The 20,473-nt window shown below is 38.6% G+C and overlaps 1 protein-coding gene across 1 annotated transcript in view; it reads right to left on the bottom strand.

Moving 5' to 3' along the window:
* LOC111151981 (exocyst complex component 4) overlaps window positions 1-20,473 on the bottom strand; it is a 722,606-nt gene that overhangs the window by 390,608 nt on the left and 311,525 nt on the right. Inside the window, exon 10 of the mRNA XM_022510235.1 lies at window positions 9,583-9,679. Within this exon, the coding sequence (XP_022365943.1) occupies window positions 9,583-9,679 (97 nt within the window). The remainder of the gene's footprint in view (window positions 1-9,582; window positions 9,680-20,473) is intronic.

Raw genomic sequence — 20,473 nt, forward strand, 5'->3', positions numbered from 1 at the left:
TTCACTGACATTTCCACTTTTTTTCCTCATAAGGAATGGCCTGTACTTTCCGTCTAACTGGACTGCCAAGCCTGACTTCTCTTAACGTTGTCATTGAAATGTGCATTGATACTTGGGTTGGAGCCTTGATCATCCTTCCATTTTAGTCGGTAATATAAAATGGTCAGACAGTCACAATCAGTGTCCAGCCATACACCACATAACACAGTTTGAAAATACAAAAGTGGGGGCACCTCATTGACTCAGTGGGTTAAGCCTCTGCATTTGGCTCCGGTCACGATCTCAGGGTCCTGGGATTGAGCCCCGCATCAGGCTCTCTGCTCAGCGGGGAGCCTGCTACCCGCCCCCCTCTGCCTGCCTCTCTGCCTACTTGTGATCTCTGTCAAATAAATAAATAAAATCTTAAAAAAAAAAGAAGAAAAGAAAAGAAAATACAAAAGTAAAAGGATAGTTCTGAAAAATGAATTTTAATCTCTGAAAATTAATTTGAGGATTAAAAGCCTTTAACATTTCTCACATACATTTAAAAGCAGTTGCTCAGATGTGGGGCTTGAAATCTCACTGCCACTACTCACTGCTTCACAGACCTTCACGGGTCAGACAGTCTGAAAACACAGCACTATTTTTCATAATTCTGAGGACAAGGGGGAAAAAAAGGTATGTTTCATAAAAATGCAATAGGGTAGCCGCATTTCCTCCCACGCATGAATAATGTATGATCTACAACGTTATTTGCTAGACTGTCTAATCACTAGCATCTTTCAAAATGTCTATATAAGCTTTAGCTCATTAAGAACAAACATGTATCTGTATAAAAATATCACATACCTGTGAGCACTCCGAATAATATTCTGCCAAATACCAATATACACATTAAACTGACACAGGTATCCTACTTTTGTGCATTTCTAAAAAATAAAAATGTTGGGAAATGAAATACAGAAGAATTATTTCACCTTGGGACATTCATGCTTACTCAAAATCAAGTTTAAATCCCTCTTTCAAAGCATCCACACACTCACACACTATATTTTATTTATATATATATATGCATATATATTTTTTTTTTCAAGGAATGACCCAGGAACTATTGCACATTTTCTAAATAAAAGTGGAAAAAAAAAAAACCTGGCAGAAACAGAAAAGGCTAAATAAAAAAGCTTTTAAAGCAAGGCTTTTTCTATTAGAAACGGTTTTATAATCTTGGAATGGGCTTCTATGATTCATGAAAGAATGATAAAGCAAAGGTACTTCATACAACAATAAGCTTTCAACGTAGTAATAAGAGACAGAAAAGGTGAAAGGACAAAGTATCTGGGGTTCCAATAAATAATGACTAAAAACAAATTACAAAGCTGAGCTACAACAGTAGTACTTTAGGATTGATATTGTAAAAAGAAAGGAAATGTAAAGTTCACGTTTTTATTTCTGTATTTCATTCTCTAACACACATGTTTTAGTCACAACAGAAGTAAAAAGAAACCAAAATACAAAAAGAACAAAACAAAAACCATCCACTATCATACCACTTCTAGGTATGAAAGAAAGACTGACCTATTTTCAATATCATTACTAAAGAAAATAAAGAATTTTCCTTTATACTTTTGTTGGTATCTGAAGGGAAAAAAAAATTCACTTCTACAGACATGTGCTAAACACCCTTCCAAGTGACCCATTAATTCTTTAAACAAGTATTTGTTCTGTGCCCCATTCATGTAGAAGATACATCTGAACTGCTCTGCTCCCTTCATTGTGGAAGTAACGTTAGTTAAGGAGGTGAGAAATTAAAAAAAGACCATGAAGGCCAAAAATCTAGGCTGTTAGAGGAACACAGATTTGGAGTTCTGAAGACCTAGAATGGTCTTACCAAATTCATTCACTTATGAGTAACAGCTGGTGCCAAAAAGTTGGAAAGATCATTTGTGTCAGGTCAGGTTTAGCCTAATATAAGGAGTTTAGTGATTACCCAGACTTATTTTCTGTAAGAAAAAGATTAGATTTGTTGGCAAAGTTTATTACAAAGACCCCAGAGGGCCTTCTGCAAAGCAGCCTACCAAACCCTACAGCTTCTTTGAGAAAACAACGTATAGCTCAGCCACAACTGCTCTGTGAAAAGTTCTCAGGTATCTAGACGGTCACATGGAATAAATCCTTAATAACATGTTGATAAGCTAATGGTCTAATAACATTTGCTCACTATCTCTGGATAATATTATCAAAGTGGACTACATATTTAAGATTTATTTTCCATTTCGGGTGACACAACTGTCAGGAGGGACAGAGATTTTTCACTATAGCAGAGAGAGCTGTGCTAATGACTTCACCCTTAAAAACAGGGCTTCCTGAGCGCCCCACATCCAGGAAGATAAATCTCAGAAAATAGTTTTTGCTGGTAGTCATTACATCAGGCTTTTTCTAAGCCTTCAGAACCTTTGGAAGTTTCAGATCGAGTCCCCAAAGCTTCTTATAAGTCTAAATAGAATGCCCTCCTTGCTGTTTTGACAAAAAAGGGAAGCTTCTACCTCGACTACCTATGTATGAAGCTCCTCACTTATCTGCCCCAACAGGCGCTGTGCGCCAGCAACACGCACCTGTCTTCACAGCAGTCGGTTGGCTGTTCCTTCCACACCTCCCCTTCTTCCTTTCCACCTACCGTTTTCCCCGCCCAGGTCATTTGGCCCCAGAAAGTCACCCAGCTGCCTCCCGCACTTCATTTTCCAGTCTAGCCAAATGTCATTTTCTCAGAAAGCTCTTCCGGCTGCGCACTAACTAAAACAGTGCCCCCGAGACCACTAGTCACTACTCAAGTTCCTCCTTCCCATCCCTCGTTCTTCCTAAATGCTACCCCTGATGCTGTTTTCCGCATGTCTTAGTTTACTGATTTTTCCACCAGACTAAAGGCCGCAAGGATAGAGACTGAGATGGAGAGGAGTTGGCACAAAGTGCATGCTCAATAAATTGTATTAAATGGATGAGCAAATGGATTTTTATTATGCTTAATTATAACAATGAATTTTATATGCCTTTGATCTACCAGTACTGTCAGCGTGGTAAGTACTCTCATTAATAAAACAAAAAAATACAAAATGCAAGTGTTCATCACAATTGTCATTTACTTTGGAATACTGTTTTTAGAAACATAACCTACTCCACTAATGGCATAATCAATTTTGGTGCCTTTCATTGTTTGCGGTTTGGTTTCAACCACTTCCTGACCTCCTACCTTCGAGCCCTGCTAAACAATGACAGCAATTTCACAGGGAGGCCCCGGCAAACCCTTAACCAACTCCCCACAATGCTGCTAGCGGGCAGTTGCTCCCTCTGACAAGATGAACTTTGAGAAGTTACTCTCCTCTGTAATCAGAGACAAACACAATTACATGCGATGATTACGATTTCTCGTTCTACTGCCGTTTGCCTTAAAAAAGGCACAGAGCCAACCACAGAAATTCTGACCATCACCATAGCTCAAGATGCCAAGAAGTTCTATCTCCCTAACTAAACTAAATGCCAACCTACTCCTTACTGACCAATGAATATTTCATTTTTTGTTCCACCCAAAAAGCCTTTAATTGCTGTCTGATCCTGAAGTGTGGCTGATAATAAATTGTGAAAAACGCTCACAGCCCGGATACTCAATATTCAAGCTGTGTCCAACAGAGGAAGCATCAGTGACACTTTTGCAACTTTAAATGCCATCATCATCCACTATGTCTCCAGCCTCTTACCTCTGCCAAGTCACCCCAACTGCAAACATCTGTTCTTCAATTGTCTCAGAAGAAACATACTTCATATATGCCAAGTGATTATTACCCTAGAACCAAATGTCTTTGAGAATCTAGTTGAAGCAAATAAGCAAAAGAAACGTATTGTCATTTGGACTTTTAAATTTTAAAATGTCAGCCCTTTGGAGTCCTTAAATATTATAAAAGGATTTCCCAGTCACAAAATCACAAACTTGAGAGGTAGAAAGCAAAATCCAGACCAAATCCTTGATTTTATAGACATGGAAAACTAAGACACACAGGGATTTGGCCAACACTAAAAATTAAGATGTGGTCACTCGTATCTATCTGAGCCCCGCCAGCCCACATTCGGTGGTCTCTCTATCACGAAATACACAAAACTTTCCATTTAAACACTGGCTCCAAGTGCTAAAAGAATGATTAAATAAAGCACTTAATAAATTAATTTCCCGTTTGTTCTAATTGCAAAATTTCATGTACATTTTCTGCAATAGATAATTAAGGTTAAATGAGGTCATAAGAGTGGGACCGTAATCCAGAAAGGCTGGTGTCCCTATAAGAAGAGGAAGAGGCCATGTCAGGACACAGTGAGAACGCTTCCCTGGACTTGGGCTCCTTATTCCAACCTGTCCTAGCTCTCATGACTAGAAATTTTTGTTTCTTTTTTTTTTTTTTTTTTTTTTTTTAAAGATTTTATTTATTTATTTGACAGAGAGAGATCACAAGTAGACGGAGAGGCAGGCAGAGAGAGAGAGAGAGGGAAGCAGGCTCCCCGCCGAGCAGAGAGCCCGACGCGGGACTCGATCCCAGGACCCTGAGATCATGACCTGAGCCGAAGGCAGCGGCTCAACCCACTGAGCCACCCAGGCGCCCCTAGAAATTTTTGTTTCTATAACAGTGATGGGCCACATGAAATCCCACCACTTTTGTCTGATGATTCCACCTTTGAAACCAAGGCCTCTAGCTGTAAGACGTTTGAATGCAACAGAGTCAAAGGCATAACTTTGTTTCCAATAGCAACACTCCCCACCAATTTGCCTTCCTGACCCAGAATTGTATGCAATCACAAATGCATGCGGTAAGTAAATAAATAAGAGATTAATAAAGCTTGAGAGTGTTTTTAAATACTTTAGTTAGATGCTACAAGCATTTACATTTGTAAAGGAATAAATTTTGTTGTCTCTCAAGTTTTTGCTACATGAAGGAATGGTACTAACAATCTAAGGAACAGACATTCTCTGTTGGGGGGTTTTCAGAGTATAAGGAATAGCGATAAATGAAACAACAAAGAAATAAATTCTCCGACCCTCCCCACAAAATCCCACAAATAGCAACCACAAGGTAATTTCAAATTTCCAGAAATGGCTACATTATATATTAACTATAACTAGAAAGTGCTACTCTGTCAAACTGTGATTGATACCTCAACAAAATGTATTTTGTTGGTAAAGTTTATCATGATGTAACTATTCAGAAATAATTTGTGTAAAAAAAAATCCAAATGCGTATCTGATCTAGACCAAAGAAAGGAAATATTATCACTTGAATCTCACCATTAATATATTTCCTGTGTGCTTCCAAAATTGAAAGTCTATAAAATAATTTATTAGAGTGAAACCACCCATTCCTCTTGACGGTTTCCTGAAAAAGGTAAAAAGCAACTATGTCAGTGGCAAGGGGGGGACAAGTTACTAGGCCTGTCATTTTCAGGGTCTCTATTTTGGTGAATGTATTTCAGAATCTACTTAGGTAAAAGGAAAAACTTCTTCATTTCAGTATGTTTTGTTCACTTAGAACCAGAAGTAGCAAAACTGATTAGATAAACTCTTAGCATCAAAAGCTTACGTTAAGGGCTAAGTTTCACACAATGTCTCGTTAGGCTAAAAATAAAGCAGGAAAGATAATATACCACAGACCTCATTTTTCTAAAACGTCATTCTCTGGGACACTTTTCTGATTTCTTACCCAGAAAGAGAAAATGATAAGGAAAAGCATTAAACAAAGAAGTCAAGGGGACAACAGAGTTAAGGGGTAGAGAACAAACTGGAGGTCTGTCCCTATACTTGCCTCCAACCCCCCTTGAGATTTCTTAGTGAAGAAACTGCAGGACTTAGGAGAAAAGTACAAAAATAAACTTGCAAGGCTGCCAGATCTGGGACCTTGTACAAGGATTTTATGGGAGGACAGTAAAAATGACGGCTTAGAATATATAAAACAGCGTAATAGGAATGTGCTGTGTGGTTTCTTGAACAGGGTGGTTCTGAGTTTTCAGTACAGAAAACTTTTACACAGCAACGAATGCACTGTCCACTAAATAAAAATGATGAGAAGGACATTTTTAATAAATGACGTATACACAAGCCATCTGCAGGATTTCAGGAAGACAGAATACAAGTATTGCCAGACATAGGGGGAAAGTAGCAAAAGGAAAAGAAAACTCCCTTCCCATGGAAAAGATCTCAGTTCCCTGAGACGGTGCAAGAAAACAAGGACAGCACTTAAATGGATGACAAAAGCCAACTTATGCTAAGTTTCTTCTGAACTAGAGTTTGGGGACTTAGGAGGGGAAGTCGACAAGTCATTGCATCTGAGCAGAAGCACAGGCGGAGAAGTGCTGGGTCAAAGGTTATGCGATGGCTCCCTACTGAGTGCGGGAAAGGCTGCGGTCATCTATGTCCTACGTGCAAGAGATCCCACTCATCTCCATCCTCACCAGTCATCGCTGTTTTGGGGCTTCTCAGATTTTGCAGCCCCTGCAGCTACCAAGGGAGGGGCTTCAAGCAAGGATTTGATGTTACTTTTTTGTTTCCCCAGGACCTCACAGAGAATCTGACTCCGATAAATAATCAGTGATTAAAACGGAACAGAGGAACCTGGATCTGAACCTAATTTGTTGTGGTTTTCACTTTAAATGCTAAATCCAGTGCTTTAATTCCATTCTCCGACACTAACTCTCCCACTAGGTTACATGGTCTTGTAAGTAATAATATGCTAAATCATATCCACTTTGAACTAGCATGGGAGTAAAATGAGGGGCATGCCAAAGGATGGAAAATACATGTCTACATGTTTTATTTAAATAATCCCATAAAAATAAGAGTGATTATTTCTAAACCAGAGTCCACATTGAACTTAGAGAAGGGAAAACATGCACTATTAAGTGTTTAGTATATGTCTGTCGATCATGAATAAGTGAATGGCTACAAGAGAAATTGAGAAAATTTTCAAGAAGAGTAAAAATGAAATGCACCAGTATGACAATGCACACTGACTCTCCTCATTATGAAAACTAGACTTCCAAACTTTAGAAGAAATAATAAATCTAATCACCAATAAATGCTGAAGTATAAAAACTAAAACTAAAAAAAAAACAACAACAATATAAGATCTTAATCATTTGACGTTTCATAAGCAAAATAGTAAGGTTTCAGCTAAGACTTTATAATGGGTTTGAGAAGCAAGGTTACAATTTACACCAAAGGCTAATTTAAAGTCTATAATGATCACTTGCTTAGAAAGGAATTAACTTACCTTGCAGACCACATAATATTCTGGTGACTTCCATTAAGAGATACACAGAGAATGAATGTACACTGTATCATGCAACAAAACTTTCACCTGTTCTAACCAATAATAACACTTGGAATTAAAGTAGAGACCAATCAAGTGAGTAAAACTAGTGGGAGTAGTATCAAGTCTTAAAACATCTCTCTTATAAAGAAGAATAAATGCTAAAAAAATGATTGTTAAGAACTGCAATACATTAACTCTACCCATACTTTAGCAAAAATGCATTTTCTTAACTGTGAAATAAGCGTAACTTTTCTTCCTCAATCTCCTAACTTCACATTTACAAAGGGGGAAAAAAAAGTTCACAGAGAAAAAAATCTCCTGAAAAGTGGGGACTGACGTCACAGCTAAGAAACTACCGAAGGTCTTCTTCCATGCTTTGGAACGAACGTAAGCATAAGGATTACATTAATCCATGCCATGGCGTGATTTAGCAGTGAATTATGGCATTAAATCTAGGTTAGAAGATGCCTACAATGATTAAGGTATTTTCCCATTTTCCTAACAATTAGCAACTCTAAGTAGAAATCAATTTAATTAAAGATGAGAGTGAATAGTAAACCAATTACCAAAGTCAGGTGTAATAAATATGAGCACTGTTACTTAATCTAGAAATTCTAGATGTTGTAATTTATGTATTTATATAGAAAATCAACTAAATTTACAGAGGAACAGTCTTAATTCTCTTAATTCCATGATTTCCTAAATTACATGATTTACGTTTGCAAACGTTTGCTAAAACGAATTTTTCAGAAGATTAATAATGCTTCTTTAAAAATCTCTTGTTATTACATGAAAGGATTTTTGTTGTTGTTCTTTAATTTGCCTATTTGTGTTTCTGCATTTAAAACTAATTGGGTGAAGTATTCCAGAAGAATTTCTAAACCTGGTTGCTTAGGTTTAGATCTCTTACCTAAGCAAGAGATCTAAATTGAACTAGTTCTAATGATTTCAATTCAGAAAGTCTTGATTAATGAGCAGGTAGGATAATGATAGCCCCAGTAATAAACTGCTTGTGTTTTAGAAAAATATATGCAATATATCTGGCCAATTCAGCAGTACTTCCTTAACTGTTATTTCAAATGCCTCAAATATTATAGAAGTTACCTGAGAAAGTTAATGTGATGATCGGAAGCACCTGACTTATAATGAACCCAAGAGTTTCTGGTCCATATTACATGAAAAAAGGAAAAATATATACTGGCTCATTGCAGAGAAAACATACACAACTAATATTATATGGGATTTCTACGTTCAAAGAGTACCCTTTTATTTTATTGCAGTCAGTAATGCTTAACATATAATTCACCATCTTAATCGTTTTTAGGTATATGGTACAGTAATTAATGCTAATATATGCACACTGTGGTGTAACCAGGTCTCTAGAAATTTTTCATCTTGAAAAACCAAAACTTTAGATGAAAAATAACTCCCTTCCTCTCTTCCCAAAAAGTTCCTTCTTAAAGGTATTTAGGGCTTAGTAGTTTTTAAAATGCAATTATCACAGATTTTTATTTTTTATAGTCATAGCTCCACAATAAACTGAGCAATATAGTAGATTTCATTCTAGTCCGCATCAAGTTGTCTTTAATATATAAAACCATATACATGACATCTATAACGTCTTCCAATATTTATAAGTTATATTTGTTTCAAGACTTGCCAGTCCTCAGAGGATATCGGAGCCATTAATGTAAATTAGGGAGAAAGGCCATGGGTCTGCCATTTTTTCCCGTAAAGAGCCTAAGTGTAAACATCTTAGGCTTTGTAGACCGTATGGTTTCTTTGGCAAATATTCAACTCTGCAACACTGCAGCACAGAGCAGCAAGGGACCATGCATAAATAGATGAGTATGACTGTGTAAAAAAAAATTTAGTGGAAAAAAAAAAGAACAGAAAAACAGGTGACAGACTAGATTCCTCCTACAGGCCGTACGTTGCCAGTCCCTGAAATAAAGAAGGCAATGGAGGGACAATGACAGAGAGAGGAAGAGGGGCAAGGACAGGCAGTAGGAAACAAAGAAAACTATTTTAAAAAGTATTTATGGCGTATTACTCCAGAGAACAAATAGGTACTTAGCAAAGTTGACATTATTTGTTTTACTGACAAATTTTGATAGTGAAGCCCTGGAAAATGGAACAAATTTTTGTTTTGTGTGTTTATTGAGGACTTGTTTCAATGCTGACTGACCTACTGGCAGTTGACCTACGTCAGCAAAAATAATGAAAATAATGACTTTCAGTAAGTACCTAGGATTTGACTTACCTTAGTAATGGGTGGAATATGACAGTAATATTTCTGGCTCCAGGTTTGCAGACAAATTTGGTTCCTCCACCTTCAATTAAGTTGTCATCAGGACCCCCTTTCAGGAAAAAGGAGAGAAATTTAGTTTATTAGAACTTTTACAAAAAAATAAACCAAGGCTATGGAGATGAACGTGAGGCTATCACAAGAAGGGCTGCCATTGAAAACAGTTGCCTTCAAATCTATACAATTATTTTGAATGACTGGATCCAGTTAGTCGTCCTCATTACATAAACTGCAGGGCAGCATTTTCACTCTGGAGTGAAAGGTCAGTAAAGATAAATAGTGCTTTTAAAGAAGCAGTGTAGGGTAAACCCAGTTAAGCTTCTAGATCTGCATTCGTCAGTGTCTTAGACGGTGCAGCACGTGAGACTTTCCCAAAGAGGAAGCAATATTCAAGGGTGTCAAGGGCTGTTAAAGACTGGAGCAAAGACCACATAAACCTACCTGACCACACTTCATCAGTCTAAGCCCCAGGAATTTTAAGATACACTAAGTAACACTAAATTTTTTAAAAATCCCGCTAATGAAACGATACAGTGCTTTCTTATGACCTAGGGGTTTTTTTTCCCTTCATTGAAAAGCTTCTTATAGTTTAAATATATACAAGTAGGTGATATAATTTATATGTAAATATTTATTTAAGATTTTTTAAGGCTTTAAGACTTTTAAAATAAATAGATGTTTACCATAAATCTCTCACACACATTTAATACAGAAAAATTAGAAAAATTAAGGTGTTCTTAAACCTATGTAATTTTCAAGAATCCAGCTTTTCTTAATGACCCAGAGTTGTCAATATCCTTGTTTGCTAAATGGTATCACTAAGTGAGTTTCTTGAAGGAGTGCATCCAGTATTTTAGTCCAGCCTCTAATACTGATTCCGCAGGGTTTAATGCTGATACGTACTTGATGCTACCAGAAGGCTTAAAGAGAAGGTGTTCCTATACCGACCAAGACTCATAATCTTTCCTCAAACTATCCTTAACAGGTTCATTAATTGAAACATTGAAGGCTCATGGTATGAGGAATACCCACTCAGCTCATACATACTGAGGCAAAAACAGCTCATTTTGACTCTTTTTTGGGCCACAGCCGTGAAGATGACATTGACTTAAGATAACATCCTAATTTCAGAGGTTTTCAAATGTGAAAAAATGTGTATCTTAGGATGTTGGGAGAAATGCTTTCCCTTCCCTACACACTACTCAGGTTACCTACTATGAGAATGAAAATTAATGTAATCCCTGGCCTCTATCTTTTACTCACTCCAGATGAAGTGAAGTAATTCCCTTGGTAAAACCAAGAAGACCGAGCTGAGCATGCCGGTCGCAGCAACCTCCTTATTCCGCTTTAGAGACCAGAATGCCCGCAGATGGCCAGTGCTGTCTCACAAAGTCAACAATAAAGCTCTTGCTTTGTCAGGGAAGGATGAAGTGGTCTAGTCCCTTCTGTAAGTGGGTGAGTACATTTGTCTAATTTTGACGTTCAGTTAGGAAGCTCAGTTGGCCCTCATAGTAGACCACATCTCCCAGGCTAGCTTATGTCAGTCTAAAAGTTGGTATCTTGCCTTCCATCTACCTTACTTGTGTTATTTAATAGTATCAGAAATCTGACAGTAAAGACGGATGCCATTTCCTGGGCCTCCTCAAAATCCTAACAATCTACGCTTAAAATATTCCATTTCTCTTTTCTAAATTCAACATTCTCTTTCCAATTACAGCTCTTTGCATGATACCAAACAAAACTAAATCTCATTTGATTTATTATCTATCTTAATGGTCTCCGAGGTATCTTGGAGACTGGCTGATAAAAACACGTGAAGCCTCAGAAATCCATACCCTGGATCATCAAGACTTCCCTGAGGCATCTGAGTCTAGACAAATCCCACTTGGATCAGTAGTTTCCACCAACTAATCACAGCATGGCTTTTCTTAAGAAAAACAGAAAGTATAATGGGGCATGTACAGCTCTTGATTCAAAATCATGAGCTATTTTTTCCCATTCGAAAAAAAATCCATCTTGTATTACTATATTTACACCAGAGATATCAGTGTTCTGCAAAGTCAGTGGTTTTGCAAAAGGAGAGCATCAAGACTACCACAAACCTGAGTCCTTTCACAAAATCCTCTTCTAAAGGGCACATGGTGTGGTTCCAAACAAACAGAACAGAACAAATAGATTGCCTTTATCAACACTTCTCTCTAAGATCATAAAATGAAGTCAGTACTGAATTACCAAGGAAACATGTGTATACGTGTAGAAAATAAACAGGTTATATTCTGCACTCCAGGCGCAACATAAATAACTTTCTATGAGGGGCACCTGGGTGGCTCAGTGGGGTAAAGCCTCTGCCTTTGTTCAGCTCAGGTCATGATCCCAGGGTCCTGGGATCGAGCCCCATATTGGGCTCTCTGCTCAGCAAGGAGCCTGCTTCCCTTCCTCTCTCTCTGCCTGCCTCTCTGCCTACTCGTGATCTCTGTCTGTCAAACAAATAAATAAAATCTTTAAAATAAACAAACAAACAAAAACTTTCTATGAAATAAATCTACACAACAATATAGTGCGTTCATTTATGGAATACGAGCCATTTCTTTTAGGGACAAATGTGAGTTAGACTACATGATCTCCAACGCTTTCTAAAAATTTGTAGGTGCTATGATTTTTGATACTTAATAGTTACATACAGACCTGATAAACCTAGCTCCAGTCAAACTGGGTAGCTTCGTGCATACCAAATGCACTGACGGTGCGCACACCGCCATGTCCTGCTCCACACCCGGCTTCCATCAGGAGGGCCCTGTCCCTTCCTACCATTTCTTCAGGCACCAGGTCTAGCCTTAAACTGTTGAGTGGCCCTCTCCCAATGCCCACAATTCTGTTAGCATTGACTTTATATAAAATAACCTTAACACAGGTCACTTGTATTGTCACTTGCTTTCTAATTGCTTAGGTAACATTTTCCTGCCTGGGATGGAACTTCCTGGAAAGTATACATTTGCTGAATGAAGGAAGACATGGAGACCTACCTTCATAGAATGTCATTGGAATTAGACGAGAAAATATACATGCAAGTTGTTTGGGAACTGTCAAAGACTTAACAAACATAAACAATTCTCTCTGTACCCCCAGAGCCTTACGGGTAACAGGTGTGCTTAATAAACATTGTTGATGACAATCATATAGGGAACGTAGATAACAAAAGATACGATACCAGAAATGAGGCCCATGGGCCACGAGAAATGTCAGCAAGAGGAAGAGTTGGCTGTGAAAATGAAGGATGAGGACTAGCATCCGGCTCGAAACTAAGTAACAGTTGCATGTGTTCCCTGTTAGCTCCAGAAAGATGATGATGACTGCTTTACAGAGTGGTGTTAAACTAAATAAAAAGTAAACTTTGGGCAGAAATACCTCAACCCCCAAACAAAATTCCTCCTCCGGGAGCCTCATTTTATGTTTCTGGGCCCACTGCAAACCCCATCTCCCCTGCATTTGATGTGATTTCCTCTTTACTATGAGTCCGAATCCAGCTTACTCGATTACCAAAAATAGCACCAACCCAGTGAAAATGTTCTTGAAAATACACAGGTCGGAACCAAAAGGAAAGACTGTGGCCAAAGACCATATGGTCTGAGTGTCGAATCCTCTGAGAGTTAGTCCAGCATTTCAACATTCTGAGTGAGAAACAAAACTCGCCTCTCCTCATCCGCCTTCCCGTAATCAGGTAATCTGGGACCGGCTGTCACAAGCGTTCCGAGGAAACATGCTCCACCCTGGGAAGAGCACACAGGGGCCAGAGCATCTCCTTCGCCTTCATTCATTATGCTTACAGTCTAATCTCAGCTGTCAGAGGCCGGATGATAGGCACCAGAGAAAATGCTGAATGATGATGGATGGTTGGAAAGAAAAGGAAACTGACAATGGTATTACAAGTAGAATATATCTTGTGCAGAAAGGAGAGGAAATGCCCCAGTCATATTTCAGTTTCAAACAATGAGGACAATGGTCCGACAGGCTCTTGCCGACACCTGGCGAGAGGCACCAAGGCCACCAGGGACTGCTGGGATGACAGCGTCTCCGGGCTCACAACCGAGGCCCTTCTTGGAGAATTCGCTACATGAAAGTCATCAGCTCCTCAACTCATTTCCTCCTTGATTCTTCCGAAGTGCAATTTGACGTTATTTACAATGAATACAGTCACTTTAATAAAACAGAAAAAGAAAACCACAGCCTGAGAAATGGAAACAAATGTCCTCGCTGCCAGGTCTAGGGGACAGTGGGAAAAATCGCTAAGACCGGTGTCAGACCCCAGACGGCTACTCAATACTAGAAGTGTGATAGAATTACTTAAATTTTCTGAGCCTTGGCTTTCCCATTTCTAAAATGCATACTGAAATTAACTCTTTCAAAGACCTGTGGTGGCAACATCCTCCTGGGGACTCAGCACACTGACACCTAGTATACCTCAAATAAATGCTCTACTTTTCTCGTTAGAATGACCAAGCAGTTAAGGATCTACCTGATCACATACACACACAGTGAACATCCCTGGAATGTAAACTAAAACACGAAAGATCCAATCGACAAAATGCTACTCTTGCTACTTTAGGCAGCACTGTATGAAGTCAATACCATTCCCAGCAGCAATCAGAATATGTCTTATTTGGGGGAATTTTTGCAGGGAAAGGTCAGAAAATTGCTGAGAACACTTAAAGCATGACAGAAAAAAAAAAAATAACCAGTATGTTACAATAAATGTATGGATATAACAATTATGAACTGTCTGTGCCAAGTGCTTACATGAAGACAGTGTAGAGTCTGGTGGTCAACGGGGCTGAGACACGGAGAGCCTAATCAGACATGTTTGACGGGGCCTGGATTTCAACTTGACTCTTCCACATTGTAAAGAGCCACAATGAAGGTTTTTTTTTTAATACTCTGCTTCATAAACACTTTCGAAGGATTATGAGAATGCATTCTGAATGCATCAGTAAATAGGGTCTTTAATTGTCTCTAAGAGCCTGCTGAATGGCCTCAAAGTTCCCTGAATTCACGGCTGTCACCTTGTTCTTTGGATTAAGTTCTTTAGCGAGTACCCATTTAAAAGCACAGATTATCATTAGGACTTAATACTGTTGCCGCTGCTACCCCCACTACCCAACCTGTGACCAGGGACTATCTATGGGCTTGGGGTTTGGTACAAGATTAGGAAGAAAAGGGAAGTACGATACCCATTCTAACCCTCGAATCACTTACTGTTACGGTCAAGTCAAGCAAATCAAGATTGGTGATAACTTTCTACTTTTCATGGTACATTGCTGTCGGACCTGGGAAGGAAATCTTGGCAATAAACTCCTTCTAGGCAAGGATCACGTTTTGGACTCAACTTGCACCATGTCTGTGATTATTAACAACAATGTAATTTTGTTCATGGATGTGTCTCCTGGGCTTGGAATAGTTTCTGGCACACGATATGCATTAAGTAAGTATTTGCTGAATGAATATATGAATAAACAAATGAACAAACAAACAGCAATAATGTCTCTTTTAGATCGTGTGAATTCTAAGTACAAACCACCTAGGAACAAACAGCAGTTGTGTTTTGCATAAAGTATGCTCAGTCAGGAATGCATGTTTCAGTAAAATGCTGAAAAATTATAAGGTATTATTTGTAGAAAACAATCTCCCAAGTAGAAACAAATTAGTTATCCCCACCATTAGGGGAGTAAATGTCTTGTCTACGTTTCTCTGCTCAATTATATTTTATTCCTGGGCAGCTCTAATATTGTACTGTGTACATAATTAAGACGAGTGTCAAGTATGACACAGAGTACGCAGGGAGAAGGTCAAGGGGCAGGAAGGGGACTCACATTAATAAAACATCTACCAGGAACCTGGTACTCTGCTGGACCTGTAACATAAAACATCTCACTTAATCCTAGTAATCGCCCTGTCATATTAAAGAAATGGAGACTTGTGGGCTTGGGAGGAGGAGTACAGAGTCTTGCTCAAAACCAAATCACACATGCAGGTTCAGTATTTAAATTGTTTTCCCCAACTATATACACACTACAATGTGCTCGATATCACTCTATGTTCCAAGAAACTGAAGGGCTGAAAAAAATGACTCAGGTGATGGGTGATACAGGAAAATGCTAAAACAGGGGGCAGTAAACCGATTTAATGGTGGTTTGACATATAAAATGCATTTTCCATGGAAACTGACATTCCATTTTCATGGAATCGACACTAAATACAATAGTTGGTTATCCAAATCAATGCACAAAAACCCTCTCTGATCAAAACTGTAACTGAAGCCTTACAACATTTTGTAGATAAAACCATCATATAAACAATGATTCTGGAGGGAAAACATTTAATAGTCCAACTGAGGCCAGAAAGCACACTTTCCTCTCTAATATTGTCCCAGCTGCAAGAACTAGAACTAACTTAACTCTTCCCCATCTGTCCTGACTGGCCAATGCAGGGACAAACTACTGGTGAGGACTTTCTGGAGGCCCAGAAACATGCAGGTAGGAAGACAAGAAAGGGTCCAGCCCTTCAGGGAGGGAAATTTGGAGAGTTTGCCTATATCAATACCCAAAACACTGACAGAAGCCCATTTTTTTCCTGCTTCCCCTTTTTAAGAAAATTCCAATAACTCTCCCTTGCTTTGTCTTTTACTGTTACATCTGATGGATTTCTTAATAATCCTTCCACACTGCTGAGGGCCTAGGGGAGATGAAATTACTGCAATTTGTAGCAGCACCATATTATTATGGAATATTCTAGAGCAGAAATATGAGTGGAGAAGAGAGACTCTGAGAGTTAGAGTTAAGGATTTACCAGCTGGTTGTAGCAGAAGAACAGGGGAAAAGGAGCCAAAGGTTCTGATAAGAAAGAGAGTCAGATGATTGACCACAGATGGGTCAAGGCTGCATAAGAAATAAATGAGACTTGTGAAGACATGACTGATGGTAAGCAATCCGAGCTGACATGCAGGGGTTTCTCTCGGGTCAGAGTATTAATGGCTGAAGTGAGAGTGAGAGAAGACTGAAAAGGAACGGAGGGACAGGCTCAGAGTTGTATCTTTCCTTGCCTTCCCTAAGGGTGACCCCAGGAAGCCCTCCCCTAAGTTAGAAATAGGATGGGCCAAAACAGTAAGATAGAGGTTTGGTAGTAAAGAAATAGGGAGTAGCAAAGTTTGGAGGTGGGGTAAGAATGAGAAAGGAAAAAAATAAAGTCCAAGGACCTCAGCTCTGAGGGAAAAGGGGAAGCTCCTTTTGGTCCCTTTCTGGTATCCCTCATACGAATAAAGCATATTGTACAGAAAAGAGGATCTAAATTAGAGGCTGCCTAATGACAGGTTACTGTGAGACAAACAGTCCTTGTTGTGCAGTGTAAGGAGGAGTACAGCAGATGAACGTGCAGTACCTTACGTCTGTTGGAATTTCAATGTGAGCGGCCTGCGAGCAAGCAAATACATCACCTGAGTTTTGCTTAGGTAAGATCCTCTCTCCCAGATGTTTGGCTAAAGACCATGAAATAATTACTTTTTGGTTACCTAACAGTGTTGCTTCTCCATGAAATAATTTTTATATAGAAATAGAAATAAAAATCATATTCTTTTATAGTTCAAAAACGGACTACAATCTAGTTCCCAAATAACAAGTGAATTTTATAATAATCTATTATTCTGGGGTGGTGTCCTGGCTTACAAAATGAAATAAGAAACTATCTTTATCTTCTTAACAATAAATTCAATGATGTTTTGGAGGATGGAATGACAAGGAACCAAAAAAAAAAAAAAAAACAAACAAACAAATTTTAAGGTTCATAACAGCTCACTCTAAGCCATCAGTAAAATGAGTTCACTTGGAGATCTTCCATGAGCGTAAGTCAAAGACGGCTCCATTAGTAACAGTACTGACTGTTTCTCTAATGGAATCTGAAATGGCTGCTCTACAAAGAGCAAAATGTAAGATATGAGCCAATTACCGAGGATCCACAGTCACTGCATGCATATTTTTAAATGGTTGATCAATAAGGCACAAGGGAACTTGAACTGACCATTTTTGAGAAGCAGTCCTATCTGAGTGCCATTATCCTCCAACTCACTTTGTTTGAAGGCTACATAAGGACACTGCATTGATTCTTTCTTCTCCTTCCTCTGTTTAACCGATTCCCTAGTTTTAATTATCTTGAATCTACTAAATAGGTTTTAGTGGCAAGCCAGGTCTATCTAGCTCAAAGATTTTCATGTGTGTAAGTCCTCTTACTGGAGTCCTCTCCCTGTGTCTGATTACTTTCACTTAGCATATTTTCAACGTTTAGCATGTTTTCAACTTTCACCCAAGTTGTGGCATTTATCAGTCCTTTATTTCTTTTTAAGGCTCTTTAGTATCCCAATGTATGGATATGCCACGGTTAGTTTATCTATTCACCAAGTGATGAACGTTTCGGTATTTTCACTTTGGCTGTTATGAACAACGCTACTACGAACATCCATGTACAAGTTCTGTGTGGACATGGGTTTCCAATTCTCGTCAGTATATACCTAGAATTTGAATTGCTGGTCATATGGTAACTCTGTTTAATATTTTGAGGAACTGGCAGACTGTTTTCCAAACAGTCTATGCCCTAATGCTCATTGTTGTTATTTTCTTTAATAAACTAATTATTTATAAGAAAACCCGTGTTGGGGGGTGGCAGGCGGGCGGTGGGGGAGGGGGAAGGTGGTGTGTGATGAGCTGCAGAAAGGAGGAAAGTATGGAAAGTAGGAAAGTAGGAAAGCAGGAAGTGTGAATAGTTTGTTCTCCAGAAAAACCCTTTCCCACCAGCCCGAGATCTCCCCCTGCCTCTGGTAAGGGTGGTCCTGTCTGTTTTGAAGGATCATGGAGGAAGCACTACTAGTGTAACAAGTGATGGCAGGGCAGAAGTCTCTGGAAATTGGTACAACTGGGAAACGCTCTGTGCTATGTGTAGTGTTTCAACTAAGTGTCTGTGCTGGTTCATCAACCATGATTAAAACCGACAATGAAGATTCTCTCCTCGCTCAAGTTTCAGGTTGCCGAAGATTTTACTTGTTTGCTCAATAGATCTTGTTAAAATACAGCCAAGAGTGCTATGAAGGATGACAGAGTGCAGTGAAGTTCTCTAATCAGATGAGCCCATCTCAGTGCTGACCTAACACGTATGTTTGACGAGTCAGGAATCTTCCGATGATGGCTTGCCAGCTGAGTGGTGGATTTATGGTGCAGATAAGCATCAAGCTGAAAACAGATTGCGCCCATCCATCTTGTTTTGCCTGTGAAATGGCCTACAATGGGAGCCCAGGCCACTGGAAATGACGGATGCACAGATATACCAGTTCACGTAGAAGAAACGATACTATTAAATGCTGTCATTGTCTCCATGCTCAGACATGTGCTTAAATCTAAGAATGCCCAAAGGTAGACAGAAATTATTTTGAAGGGTTGAGGTGGCAGGTAGAAAGTATAACCTAAAATGACTATAAGAAGTAAGACAGATAAAGGTCTCCTTAAAGACAAATTTAGAGTCGGAATACAAGTTGCAAAACATGGTAGCATTTAGCTTACTGACAAAGATAATGAGTGCCGGCATCCAAACAGAAACAGCATTATTTCATGGCTCACTGGAAGCATCTGGATGACTAAGGCACAGGTGGCTTTAAATAACTTTACCAGCAAACCCATAGTCACTCTTTAGTTTTAATCAGCAACAGTCAACTTTCCAGCCACTCTAGGCAACAAGTCTTGGAATATTCTCATAGAATTAAAATCAGTCTTCCAAGCCACCTAAGCATGAGCCATGACATGACGACACTCAAAATTACATTGGCAGGGCTTTTTTTTTTTTTTTTCTCCTGTTTCTACATAAATAGAGCATAACATAGGACTGTGCATGCCCTATGTTTGGCAAAAAATTGATTAAAAAAAAGAGTTTTAGTCTATCCAGACAGACTGCCCAGCCCCTGCAGCTCTCCAATATCTAATACATTTTTTTAAAATCCAAGCCAAACCAAAAAGCAGTGAATTTTTCTGATCTTATTTCCTCTACACTTATCTGGCATGATTATACCTCACACTTCTCAAAAATTTTATTCTCCATTTTATCAGTCATGATTGTTAAAAAGCACATGACCTTCAATGTTATCGTGGTGAACACAGTGAACATCATGGGTGAACTTAAGATTTGGCAACAAGAATGTTTACCATAGAACAGTATCTTAAACTTTTAAAAAGTCACTTAAAATGCAAGATAACAGGGAATTGATTATAAACCTACACACATCTCAATATATATATAAGTTGTACAAACATGTATGTATGTATGGATGGATAACTGGAATATGACACAGCCACTAAAAATATATATGCTTGTGTTCCCTCTCTCGCTGTGTCTCTCTCTGTCAAATAAATAAATAAAATCTTAAAAATATATATATATATAGACACTGCAATAAGACAAGAAAAAGACTTAACAAGCAGGAGTCATTATGGTAAAGTTATTAATTAAAATAATATTGTTATATAAGCCAATATTATGTGTCTCATAACTGTAATACTGAATGTCTTTGCTGATTTGATTCTTTTGTCTTTTGTCTTGAATCTTGTTCCTGGATCCTTTTTTCTATAGGTATCATGTATCATATTTATTTGCACATGTATTTGTGGGTGCATATGTGTTATTTAAGTTCATATTCCTTAGAAATTTATCTGTAACAATTCTTGGAGAATTTAAAGGTAGGTACCATCAGAATACATTAGCAATCACGTCTGCTAGTGGACCTAATAGAATTATCAACCTGGAACCCATTTTAAACTAAAGA

The sequence above is a fragment of the Enhydra lutris genome, unplaced genomic scaffold (genome assembly GCF_002288905.1).
Source record: "Enhydra lutris kenyoni isolate GAN:26980312 unplaced genomic scaffold, ASM228890v2 scaffoldscaffold27, whole genome shotgun sequence".
Taxonomy (NCBI): domain Eukaryota; kingdom Metazoa; phylum Chordata; class Mammalia; order Carnivora; family Mustelidae; genus Enhydra; species Enhydra lutris.